We start from the raw sequence: 13,779 nt of genomic DNA on the forward strand, positions 1-13,779 counted from the left end.
TCTATTTTCATAAATGTAGTTGAAATGTGGTGAAAATTTCAGCTCAGGCATTTACAGCATTCTCAAATCTAAACCAACACATTATTCCTAAAGGAGAGTTTGGCCTTGCAGTCAGTTTAGTTTTCATTTAAGGTCCAGATTACACACTTATGCAGGGAATTTATGGGAAGCATATATAGCATTTTCCATCATTCCCTGCCAGGCATTTTGTTGATATCTTTCCTGTGTGGTAGTGGGGGTTTGCTATCTTTCACTTATATCTCTCTAAAATTATTTGAAAAGGCAGGAATAAATGGCTGTATGTTCTGTTTGTTTGAAGGCTGGTTTTTTACTCAAACACTCCAAGTGTTTTATTGAGTATCTCACCTTCATGACCATACCAGAGCACTCAGCTGGTGTTTTCAGAGGGATACCTAGAGTCACTCCAAAATGTTCAGATGAATAAACTTGAAGCAGCATAAAATGTTTCTCCTTTCTAAATTCTAACACTTGTTTCTGCTCTGGCAGAGCTAATGGAGGCTAGTAGAAACACATATTCAAATGGAGCTCTTTGCTTGAGAAAATAGATTAAACACCATTCTACCACAAGGTTTATTTCCCTGTTTTCCTGTGTTCTTACTATTTCTTCCTGGGCAACACAAAAATAAAATCCTGCCTAAAACCATTATTTAGGTGGCCCAAAGGAGGACTCTGTTTCTTGAACCAGATTCTAAAATCTTGCCCTTTTATATTAAAATGTTCCAACCTTCTACCTGATATGTGGAACAGAATCTCCCTGGAGGAGCTGGAGCAGGGTATCAGTGCTCTCTAGTTTCATAGGGAGGAACAGTACCATGACCTTTTAACATCTTTCAGCCTCATTTGATATGCCCAGCTAGCATATGTATATTTTTTTCCAGGTCAGATATTATCTGTACTGGCTTATCAAAGTTGGTGACCTAAGCCTACTGTCCTTACTTCAGAGTAGTTTTCAGCATGTTAAAATATCAGTGCTAGTATTTTTCTTGTTTTTCATTAGAGCCACTGAGCTGTAAAAGGCACAGGCATTATTCTGCAGAGATGTAAAAAAAGAGATGCTATTAACTTTTCCCTCTAGCCTAACAGAGGAACTAAAGAAAACACTGACTGCAACTCCCAAACAGATGCTTTGTTCTATTTTCATGTCTTATTCTCAGACAGAGTATATGTTGGCACTGCCCTTGTTTCTGTGCCTGAAGGGACAGGTTTCCCACACTGCCCAATCAGAGTCTGCACCCAGAGGATGTAGAAATGTGCTCTGGAAGCAGGCCACAACACCCTAGTCCTTAGGTATTTCACAACTGCATGAAAAGGCACATATAAGCTCTTTTACACCTCTACAAAATCATGTGTCTTGTCCTAAGTAGAAAGAGATGATGGTATACACCATACAGCTGTACCTGCTGGAGAAGCTCTGTTAGCCACAAGGCCTTGTCCAGGCTCCCTTTTTAGCAGCTGCTTCTTTCCTAATGTGCAGTATTTTAACTTACTGTAAATAGGAGATAGTAGATTGGCAAACTCAGTTACAGAAAAGGAAAAAAAATATTTTCAGCAAAGGACTCTTTAAATTCAGCCTCTAAAAATGAGAAATGCTCTCTGGTGACTATATTAATTTTAAGTTGCTGACAGCTTTGTCATGAGCCCAGGCAATGCTGCTGGCAATATTCCTTAACACAGCTTCCACAACAATTTTATTTGAAGGGGAATTGTTTCCACAGAGCAGGTCTCATTAAAACCATTTCCACACTTGGGTATGACATCTGGAAGCCAGATTCTTAACCCTCACCTATAATAACCAAAGGATGAGCAGTGCCAAGATCATGGTCTTCTCATGTTTCTGGAAGTGCATTATTTACTCAGCCTTGTCCCCATCCTGGTTACAGTGCTGCTCAGAAGAGCATTGGCTCTCACTGGCAGCATAATTAATTGCAAGCTATAAGGCATGTCTCCTCTCTTTGCTTGGTACACCTGAATTATGCTGCTGTCTTTGCTGTTTCACCTGACCTGCAGAATACATGTAAATAAATGCCTGAGCCACACCAGTAACTTCTGTTTTCCCTCTAAGCAGGTGTCTGTCCCTTTTGGTGGCAGATAATCTGTCTGTGACACAATGGGATTATCTGACACTGCTAGACAGGAGAATAACACATGGAAAAGCAGCAAAAGTTTGAGCAAAGGCAAACCACTGAGCTTCCACAAAAAAGAGTTAAAGTAGCTTAATCCAGCAGTCCTGTTTGACAGCCCTGTAGTGCAGATCCAGCTTTGGCAGATCTGGCTCAAAGCTGCTCAGAAGTATATGGAGGATGGAGCACTGCTGTGGAAGAAGGGTTTCCAGGAGCCAACTTGCCCATGCTGGCAGCCCTCAAGGATTGGGTGGGGAAGAGGATGGGTGGCCACAACATTGGCTTGTGGCATGCATGCATCCCTCACCGGGACAGAGCCTCAAGGGAAGCAGCAAGTGTCACTTTTCCTGCCTCTGCTGAAGCCAAAGAAGAAGTGCTTCGCTAGAGACAGCCCCATGAGCTGGTGGGGAGGGCTGGGTGTGAAGAGGCAGCCTCTCCATGGTGAGATGCCCTTTCTTTTGGGAGCCCAACTGCAACCAGCAGAGCTGCCAGCTTCCATACTTGCCCTTGATTTTGCCAGTTTTCATTTCTTTCCTTGTACTTCCTCAAGCTGTTGTGGTGTGAAGAAGACTTGAAATGTGAGGGACAGGCCACTTGCACATGGAAAATTTTTCGTCCTCCTGAGAAATCCAGCCATGGCTCCTTCAAACTCTGGGAATGTTTTCCTCTCAAGCAAGGCTTCAATGTCACAGAACTGGGTCCAGGTCAAGGTCTTGCAGGTTACCTAGTTCCTAGTGCTTCTCCACTGCTTTCCCCGTGATAAATTCCTCACATAGCACTAACTGCATGCCAACAGCAATGCTTCATGAACACTGTCCTGTACTGTGACTACAGAAAAGGATGAGACTTAAATTTTGAAATAACAATAAATTAAACAAAAGCTACTTTAGATTAAAAAAAGTGACCTTAATAAAAACTTAGTACTTGAGTTTTCCTGTTTGGCTTAATGGTGTTTATCTAGAAAACTACATCCATTATGCATAAATCTATATTTGATGGTAATAATCACTGATAAGCAATCATCAATTGTTAGCTGAAAATTTTTGTCTGGATTTGGATTTGTGTATCCATTCTGATTTCAAGGAAACACTACTGTTGAGGTCATTTAGATACAGCATTTCCATTCAAAGCCTTTTCTACTTCTAGAAAACTGGAAGAATTCTAAGCCTCTTTTTTTTTTTTTTCCTACACCATTCTTTTCATACGGATGAAAACAAAATGTCTTTGATTTCTCCAATTTTTTTGAGTGATGCTTTTTGTCTCCACATTATCCCTTAAAGTGTCTTGGGTTATCTGGGAAAGACAGTACAAATTTGGCAAGAATTCCTTCAAATTTGAACTACATTTAACTGTAGAGTTGCATTATTTTTTCCACTTTACCTTTTGAAAATATAGGTTGTAAAAAATAAATAAATCCCAACACAAAGCCTGTATTAACCATAAACCCAAGTTAAATACTGAGATTTTCATTCAGAAATATTGTCTCCTGTGTTAATTAAGTTTTGTGTAAGACAGATTGGAACAACATGTATCTAACCTCCAGAGTCCTTGTTTTAGGTAGCAGCACTGAATTTTTCAAACCTCCAACACAATGACAGGATCACAGAAATAAAGAAGTTGCAGCTGAGACATTCTTATCACTGGACAATCTATTGGCAAGTCTTGTACAGGGTATTATATATGCAAATATGCTATTTTAATGCAAAAAACTTTTATCTCAAGCAAAGCCTCAGGAAACTTGAAAATGTCTTAAGTTCTGTCTCAACTAAGCAATTTAATTTCCTTCAATTATGCACTGCTGACATTAGAGTTCTTAATAAGAACATATAGGTTTCAGAAGAAACTCATATGACAGCTGAAGTGCTTGTAACTGGAACTCAGAAACAGGTTTTTTTAACAATCATTTTTTCCAACTTGCAGTTCTACTTTTTTATGAGAACTTTTTCTTCAAGAAGAAGCAAGTTTTGGGTTAGGGTCAGCAACAGAGCTCAGGCACAGCTGCATTGGTGCAGAAATCTGGGATATCTTCACTTATCCAGCTCCCCTTTGGAAACATAACCCTCAATCCTAGCACCTGCAGTTTTCTTCCCTCCACCAGCAGATTATAAAAGAGATTCTCACTGCTTTCTCACTGGTAAACTATCTGCACAAATAAAATTGTTTCAACAGCAAAGCCTGGATACAACCCAGCCTAAGACAATCAGCTACAGAATCACAAAATCATTACAACCTCTAAGATCATTGGGTTCAACCAGTAACCCAGCAGTGCCAAGCCCACCCTTAAACCATGTCCTTAAGTGCCACACATTTTTTAACTCTTCCAAGAATGCTGATTTCACCATTTCCCTGGTCAGCCTGTTCCAGTACTTGACCACCCTTTCAGTGAAGAAATGTTTCCTAATATCCAGTCTAAACCTCCCCTACTGCAGTTTGGCCATTTTCCCTCATCCTGTCTCATTAGCTGGGAGATGAGACCAAGTCCTGCCTGCTTGCACTCTCAGACAGTTGTAGAGAATGGTAAAGCCTCCCCTGAGTGTCCCTTTCTCCAGGTAAATAACTGTGTTTCCCTCAGCTGCTCCTCAGAAGACTTGTGCTCCAGGACCTTCATCAGCTTTTTTGCCCCCCTTTGGACACATTCCAGCAACTCAATGTCTTTCTTGTTGTGAGGAGTTAAGTAAAGCCATTCACCTGGGCTGTAACAGCCTGAGGTTCAAATTCCTGAGCAAACTCTGGCAAATAGAGATTGGGCCCTGAGCTTCCTGAAAGCCAAGGGAAGGCTGAAATCACAATATATTTTTTATTGTGGCACATGTAGTGTTTTTCTCATTGGTTTTGGCCAATATTTCATTATTTGCAATCCTGGGAGGATATTCAGTTTTCAAAATTTAAATTTTCTGGAAGACAAATTTTGATTAGTTCTGCTAATGATACTCTTAATTTTACATAAGCGTAACAGCAAGGAGATATTGTGAGCTATAATTTGTTGATAGTTTCCTCTATTGCTAACAGCTGCTCTAATCTTACATGAATACTTCCCTAATTTATGTCAATCTCTTGAGATATATACATACAAATAATATGAGACTATTTTATAAAAAATATTCTGCTAATGAAATTGTTTGAACAGTATTTATTACCTTAAATTTAAAAAAAAACCCGTGAGACCTAAGCATGGCTACTCTTCTCATGTAAGATGGACACTTCAGGTTATTTCTACTTTGGAAATAGTATGCCTCAACCAATAAACAGTGTGAAAATTTCATTTTCTTGAACCACTCAGTACAAAAGTGAAACTATTAGGCCAGAGAAGAATGAATCATATATGGACATATCAACTCAAACTTACATGAAGAGCTTTGAGTTCTTTTACTACTTCAACCTGGCCAGATAAGAGACAGCCTCAATCCAAAAGCTCTCTCAACTCTTCATATTAAATTTAGCTGTATTTACATGTCTAAACAACTTGGAAGGAGGGGTAGCTCATGCCTAACCAGTTTGGAGTGTGAATAATGTCACCATTCAGCCACATCAGCATCCCCAGGGCTATTCTTATGACAGTCCAACCTTCACACATGAACTAGTCCTGCAAACTAAGCTGACCACAGTCCTTCCCACTGCCAAAGCCAAGGGAAAACACCAGACCAGGAAAAAATACTAACACCAGGTTATAGAGAAACTTTATGTGGACGAGGAGGAGAGTTTTGCCATTGTGGCAAAGAAGTGGTTGGACATTTTTCTAAGCAGAATGCCGCTTCGAAGAGGGGTTTACTTACCCCAGGCTGTAGGCTTCAGATCCCAGCCTGTAGGCTGCAGCCAGCTTGTTGATGGATTCAGAGGCATGGCTGTAGGCAGCTGAGCTGGTGCTGAGGGCCTCAGAGTCGAGGCTGTAGGCAGCAGATCTCTTGCTGTGCGCGGCAGAGTGGCCGTAGGCCGCGGAGCCGTGGCTGTAGGCTGCCGACTCGAGGCCGTAGGCCGCGGAGCCGTGGCTGTAGGCTGCCGACTCGAGGCCGTAGGCCGCGGAGCCGTGGCTGTAGGCTGCCGACTTGAGGCCGTAGGCTGAGGAGCCGTGGCTGTAGGCCGCCGACTCGAGGCCGTAGGCTGAGGAGCCGTGGCTGTAGGCCGCCGACTCGAGGTCGTAGGCTGAGGAGCCGTGGCTGTAGGCTGCCGAGGAGTCAAGGCTGAAGCCTGCAGACGAGTGGCGGTAGGCTGAGGAGCCCCTGGCGTAAGCTGCAGATCCCTGGGCATAGAGAGCAGATCTGCTCTTGGTCTCCTTCTGGTACTGGCTCACCGTGGAGGACAGCGCTTTGTGCCGGTACGCACGGTCGTAGTGCTCGTGGTGTCTTTGGTAGAACGGTAGAGACATCATGGTGCCTTCGAATTCTGGGCTTCACCACACTTCTATCAGTGTAGATAAACAGGAGGATGTCTGAAAAAGGACAGGTCAAACATAAGGATTACTGTCAAGGAACTCCTGAGTTAGCATACAAATGCTACCCAGCTTCACACAAACTAACACTGAACTTGAAAAATCAACTGCAGTGACTTTAGAGTTATCTTATTATGATGTGATTTAGACTTTCAGACAGGTTCATATTCAGGTTTCAAGATGCTCACATCACCTATCATAACCACAAACCTTTGCACTGTTGTGTCTCTTCATTTGTAGTTGACTCCTTGCTACTGCAAACTATTCAAGTCTTATGTGCTCACTTATTACTGCAAACTAATGAAACTGTGTGCCTGGCTTCTTCAGAGATAGTATAAATAATTTTGTTCAATTACAATAGAGATGATAAAGTAATAAATTATTTTTAAAGGCATGAGCAAATCCAACAAGGCTATAAAAGCTGAAACAAAAATATATGAACATTTCATTTCTCTTTGTAATTCAATTTTCAGATTGAATTTAATGTTCCATTTATTACAGCAACAGTGAATTAAAGCACTGTGATTGAGAAGGATGTCTGTTTTTCTCTAAATGTGCATTACCAGTGTTCAATTTAAAAGGGCTTACTGTGCATTATACTTTTACAGTTCAATCAGGGATCCAGTCTGTATGCAATGGGTAAACTAATATCATGCTCCTCAGTCCAAATACTTTTCTTTTAATCTAAAATATCATATTCAAGATTGTTAAGACTTTTCCTGCAGCCAATAGGCCCATTTAAGTTTTAGTTTGCACATCATTTGTTGATTGTCTTGTAGTCACTTGTAGTGCAAATTTTGATCAGCTGAGAGGTAGTTGCCCTCTCAAAATGAGATGAAAGTTGAGCTCAGAAAGAATTTCTCTTTTTGGTTTGTTTGTTTTAAAATCAGCAGCATAGTCATTATTTTCCTTTTTTATTTCACTGTTGTTATAACTGACTTCTTCTACTTTGACATGCAACCTTGCCTCAAGTAATCCATATCATAGCCCTTGTTCCTCTTTCTTTTGGGCTCACATGGTTACTAGGATTGTCCCTGAAAAAGTCCCTGATTAGTAATAGAAATGAGCTACAATAAGGAAATGATAACAAGGATTTAAAGAAGATCCAAAAACAATGGTGAGAGGTGTTTGTTATTGTTTTGAGGTTTTTTTAGTATCAATCACAACAGTAGGAAAATTGTTCTGCTGTTTTCTTCATATTAATGAAAAATGATTTAATGTTTGGACATAAAGTACACTCGCAGAACTGGAAGGCAATCATGACTTCATGAAAGTCTGGCTATCCAAATTGGGTTGTCCTGCATAAGGTATGGAGTTGGTCTTTGATGACCCTTGTGGGCCCCTTCCTTCTCAGAATATTCTGTGTTTCTGTGATTTTCACCTGGTGTTTATGCTCCCTAGTTTTCAGTCCTTGGCTTTTCCTTTAGAATTTGGTTTGGATAGCAAATCAACAAATTTCAAACTATTCTCTTTGATAACTGCTGAGGTATTCACCATAACCAAGGCAAACTATGAAACCTCCCAAAAAACCAACAAACCAAAGCCAAACACATAAAAAACCAGAAACAAAGAGGATTTTAGGGATCTCACAAGGGAATGCTCTTTGTAGGATAACTGAATTGATCATTTTGTTGCAGGAAGTCAGCAAGGAAGAAACTTATTCAGAAACATTTTATGTGAAAGAATTTGCTGATATCCTGACCACAGCAAAACTGTGATCTCAAGTAGATGAGATAATGCATTTACTTTATTTTTTATCTGAGGAAGAAGGAGAAATGGGAAAGAGTGTTAGCCCATTGGTCTCTATGGCAAAAATTTATGCTCCTTTTTAACTCCCTTATTCCTAATGCTGACTATTTTTTTCATGTCAGTCTGAAGGAATGCAATTATACTCTCTACCATCCTTGTTTTTAATACTTGTCAGCATTTTGTGTTGTTACTTATTTCACTTTGTTGGCTACCAGCAGTATGCAGTTCCTCCTAATTTCCCTAGTTTCAGAAGATTTTTTCTTCATTCTTCTTCACTGCCTTCCTCTTCCAGCTCTGTGGAGCTGGGTTCAGGACTTTTAAGTCATTGTGATCCCAGCCTAGGAAGGTTAAGGCGCACAGAAGAATATTGTCTTGCAGACTGAAAGGGAAGGAACATGAGAACATCCTGTTTTCCTTCTGCAGTTTTGTCTTCACCAGCTTTATTTGAAGTGTTGGCTGGTTTCATCATTCATACAACAGTCACCATGCTAACAGGCATTCAGCTCAGAAATTCCCACAGCCTTCCAGGCTTCTAAGTGTGGAAGGTGATCCACAAGTATGAAGCACTGCAGGTGTTGACCATTAAGAAGTTAAATGAGGCATTTCATTTACATTTTATCAGACCAAAAGAACAAGTTAAAATGTACAAAGGAAACAATTTTTCTTCCAAACACAAAAGGTCTGGATCTCACTGTCCTCAGGAATAAAAGTCTGTGATGGGAGCAAGGACTATGATAGCAAGGCAGGCACTGAGCACAGACTGAGCTCTCATAGTTCAAATTAAAAAAAAACTGACTCACATAACGTAAAAGGAAACTCCATTCACAGGTACTTTATCACACATGAGTTATGTTCTATATTTCCTCTGAAACATCGTGGATTGCTCACAGGCCAGCATAAGTTGGTTACATTAGCCTGATCAGATGCAGTAGTGTGATGTTATCAGAGATGACAAGTAGCTCAGAAACTTCCAAGGACTTTGCTCCTACCTGGAGCACTGCCTGACTATCACATTGACTCCCAGCTCTTAAATTTTATCTGTGCTACCTGCACCCACTCAGTCTGCAGGCACTAACCAGCCCCCTTCAGTGTGAGGGCAACACTCCCTCTCAAGATCAGTGTAGTACTTCAGAGCTTGGCCTAAAAATATTAGTGGCCATAGTTAGATGAATTCACAGTTTTTAGAGCTATATTTTAGCAGCTGTTGAACTGAGTATTTAAAATTACTACTGAGCAGACAGGCAGTTCTGTTCTTGTCCATAGTTCATAGCTACACATTAAAGGAAGTGATTCCTCTGGCACTACCTCTTGTGTTGTCTATCAGTCTGTGTAATTCTTTAAAAATCTACTCTATCAGTCAATGAAAATAGTGAAATAGATTAATAGATTGTAAGCAAAGAAAGTATAATGTCCTATGCAACAAGAAAATATTTATGTTATTTAAACATTCTCTAAGCCCACAGGAGATTAATGACAAACCCCTCCTGTATCTCAGTAACCCATGCTTTATTTGAGAGTACTGTGACAATATGCAAAGAGCCCCTGCACTACTTTCTTTTTTTCACAGCTGAACCTTCAGATGTCTTCAATTCACATCCACAAATCCCTCAACTGCTGAGCTAAGAAGAATAAAGGGAGCTACTCTCAACTTGGCATTAGAGATTCAGATTAAAAATAACTGAACACATAAAACCTTCCAGCATAAAAAAAAACCACTTACCAGGACCCAAACGAATGGCAGCAAATGGAAGAGCTCCCAAGTGGATGAATAGCACAAAAATACAGCAGCAGTGAAGCCAGCAAAGGAAGAGGTAGTTAGGACGAGGGGTAAGGACTGGACTTCAAGGTCCAGAACAAAAATAATGCCTGCAGTCAGTGGAATGTCAGAGCCCCAGTCCAGACCTTTTATGGCCAGGGGGATGCTATAAATATAGCATGGAAGAGGGAGAGAGACAGAGACAGATACTGATACTCTGAACTATCTCTGTGCAAAGACACGATGACGGCAGCTTCAAACTAAAGGAGATACAGACTTCTCCCTTTAAAATATCCTCACTAAGTTCTGCATAAAATTCCACTTCAAAATTATTTCTAGGATTTTTTTCCTTAGTTACATCAGATTTAGGAGGAGAGAAAAAAAAATTGTGTCATGAACCAGAAACCAGGAAAGACTAATCCATGTATTGACCTTTGCTATGGTACAAGAATATGAACATTTTATTGGTTCCTTTTTTAATGCCAAGCCACAGTACATGTAATATAAATATTTCAGCTTAATGACAATCTACCAAGACTCTCTAAAGTCATGAGAGTTACATTTCAATAGAAATGGATTTTCTTTGTTCTGTTGACAGTGTACTTTTTTATCATCTTCTTTAAGATAAAATAATAAATTAAGAACATGACCTCATGAGGCATTTAAGTAGATATAAACAATGTAGCTCTAAAATACAACTTTTTGTTTCTAAATTAAACAGTACTACCTCTAGGAATAATTAAATGGGCTTGTCTTCTTTCATTTTGGTCACAGCATTCTGGCACAAAAATGAGTAATCAGTGTGGCTGAATATTATACCAGAACAAGTTTTGTTATCTGAGATCTAGTAGGTGGAATGCAGTGTGACTTCATTGTAAACACAATTTTAAAATTTAGCTTTCAATAAATGTGATAAGTACATTTTGTTTTGTGCATTTGCATCGACAGAAATCAGTTCTGCTACAGCTTCTTTTCACACCTGTCACGCAACACAACTGAGAACTTGCCAGATCCTCCTGCTCTGCTAATGCTGTCCCCTTTATGGGTGTAAGTACCAGAAGAAGGTCTGGACAAGCCTAGAGGATCCCAGGCTTTCCTCTACAATAGATCACCAGTATCTTCTTCTTCACCTTGCTGCCTTGATTCTACATTAAATCCCTTCATTGTCCCCTCTAGCTACTTGTTCCCTGGGGAGCCACTGCCTCCTGCCTGATGCTCCACCACAAAGTAACTTCAGAAGCCTCTTCACCTCCCACACCAGGAGCTGCTCAAGTGCACCAAATGTATGGGCTTTCGATTTTTACTCATGAGGACAGAAAGTATGGCCAGCAAAAAGCTGTGCAGTCACAGAAACTGTATTGTGGCTCAGGAAACTGGCCAAATCTGCAACAAACAGAATGAAAATAGGAACACTAATATAAGCTTTTCTCCCTCCAGAATACTGTGCCAGTGGCAGTGCCACAGAACTATAGGTTCTGTTCTATAATGTTTATTTTTAGTTAGAGTAGATGGGGCCTCAGTAGACAGACTTGGATTTCATTACAAACTCCTGATCCACTCCTTCCCCTTGGGTCATTTGCACTGACATGTAAAAGTCTTAATGACAGGCAAATTGCTTTTTAAGAATTCAGGAAGGTGTAGAGAAATGAAAACAATTAAACATCACATTTCTCTGCTTTAATTGCAAGACAACCTGTATAGCTCACACGTGTGGGATAAACATCTGAACAACATTTTCAGTGTTTTTCCAGGCATAATGGCACCATGCAGTTCAATAGTCTTCAAATTCTGTGCTGCCTCTGTCCATTCTGTAAATAAAATGGAGATAGAGTGTAACAGCAAAATACTTTGCATTTTGCCCCTTAAATTTACACACTTTCAGATCTAGCTTTATTATGAGATAATACCCACAGCTAATTTCAAATCACTTAACTCCTATTTGAATATCAAAGCACATATTTTAAATCACTTGGAGCTCTGCAAGCCTTGGAATCTCTGCAGCACTCTGTATCCACATGTGTTTAGTCACATTGCTCTTGGGAGACACACCCCTAGGAAATATTAGTTCTGTCTTCTAATTGGAGCTAGAAAGTGCTGGAGATCAGTTTGTTTTTCTGAATGGGAAAGCTTAATTTTGAACCCGACGTGGCAGAACAAAAACCTTTCCAGACCGTCCACTGAAGTTTTGAGAGCTACAGAGTCCTGTATCTGGGGGCATGAGTCAAATTCCACAGCATCCTAATCCATCTCTTTCATTTGAGTATAATCTTAAATAAATCTAACAAAACAATTTTTGGACAACAGAGGCTTTGAGCATGTGTGTTTTATTCTGAAGTTTGCTTTCAAACATGGGTCTGGTTTTCTGAATTGATTTTTATCAAGAAAAAAATCACTTTATAAAGATATGCTATTATCAATTATACTTGCACTAGCCTGCTTCATAACCCAGCAACAGCTTGAGCATTTGGCCTCACACCTGAAGAGCCAGGTACAAGACCACTGCCTCCTTGATACAGATAGAAATTTTTCCAAAAGCTTCTCAAGCTATTGACTGACACATACACCAAAGAGCACATATCCCAAAGGGGCACCCACTGGCTTGCTGAGGCTCCCAAAGAAAAGCAACCGTGTCTTCACTGCCAGAGTGAGAAAATCTGTGAGTGCAGGTGGTGGAACTAGAAAGAGGTACCAAGAGCAATCACAGGGGAGGGAAGGGCCAAGCAGGGGGTGACCATCAGCTATTAAAATATCCTCCTCTGCCTCCTCAAACAGCTGGCTTGGAAAGCATAGCATCTTTTTTTTCCCCTGGTATACAGGTATAACAGACAGATTTATCCATTAACTATCTAAATCCAGCTCTGCTGCATCTTTGGCAATACAAAGCTCAGCACAGGACTTTTCCACCTGCTATTTACTGAGCCAATCAGTTTGGGGTGAGTTTTTCAGATAACCCTGATCTTGGCACTATATAGCTAGTCCAAATGAACTAGTTAATTTCAGTCTCCCTCAGATATATCTCTAGACAATGTCTGTGTGGGCAGAACTAATTATTTTTTCAGCACAAGAGCTTGAGGTCATCGAGGCTCTGTTAAAACCCAGATGATGCTATAAAATGAGGCATAATGTGCACAGTGAGAATGCTCAGCCTCCTAAGGAAAACACTTACTTATGAAGCACATAGGGCACTGTTAAGCCAAGGCTTTGCTTATGCAGCCGTAACTCTGTCCCTGTGTCCAATTGTTTCTTTTTAATTTTTTCCATTTCTAGCACTTCTCACAGTAAGAGAATGACCACATCACTTTGCTGTGGAGGCACACTGCTCCCTCACTCCTATGCTATTTTTAAAAACTCTCCTCTTGCTTACTTTTCATATACAAATTTTCAATTTGCAACACCACACTGCATGCCAATGTTGCTCACCAGTATTTGGGAAAAAAATACATGGACAAAATAACCATGATACTTGGCATGTCTTATGTGGTTACACACATATATATACATGTATCTATAGTTAGCATTCCCTGCTCTGGTGGGACTTGGAGTGCTGCATCCAGCTCTGAGGCCCCAAATATAAGAAGGACATGGACAGGATGCAGCATATCCAGAGCAAGGCCACAAAGATGATGAGAGGGCAGGAGCACCTCTCCTGTGAAGACAGGCTGGGCTTGTTCAGCCTGGAGAAGAGGAGGCTCTGGGGAGAACTTAGA

At 40.4% G+C, this 13,779-nt stretch overlaps 1 protein-coding gene across 4 annotated transcripts in view; it reads right to left on the bottom strand.

The window, feature by feature from the left end:
- MYOM1 (myomesin 1) overlaps positions 1-10,193 on the bottom strand; it is a 75,487-nt gene extending 65,294 nt beyond the window's left edge. For 2 of the 4 annotated variants that reach the window (XM_056485369.1, XM_056485368.1), the window contains exons 1-2: positions 10,037-10,193; positions 5,915-6,567 (exon numbers count right to left, since the gene is read on the bottom strand). In XM_056485369.1, coding sequence (XP_056341344.1) covers positions 5,915-6,507 — 593 coding nt within the window. In that variant the 5' untranslated portion in view covers positions 6,508-6,567; positions 10,037-10,193. The remainder of the gene's footprint in view (positions 1-5,914; positions 6,568-10,036) is intronic. The other 2 variants (XM_056485370.1, XM_056485371.1) reach the window with 1 other exon arrangement.
- Between the last annotated feature and the right edge of the window lie 3,586 nt (positions 10,194-13,779).

This window comes from Oenanthe melanoleuca, chromosome 2 (genome assembly GCF_029582105.1).
Source record: "Oenanthe melanoleuca isolate GR-GAL-2019-014 chromosome 2, OMel1.0, whole genome shotgun sequence".
NCBI lineage: Eukaryota > Metazoa > Chordata > Aves > Passeriformes > Muscicapidae > Oenanthe > Oenanthe melanoleuca.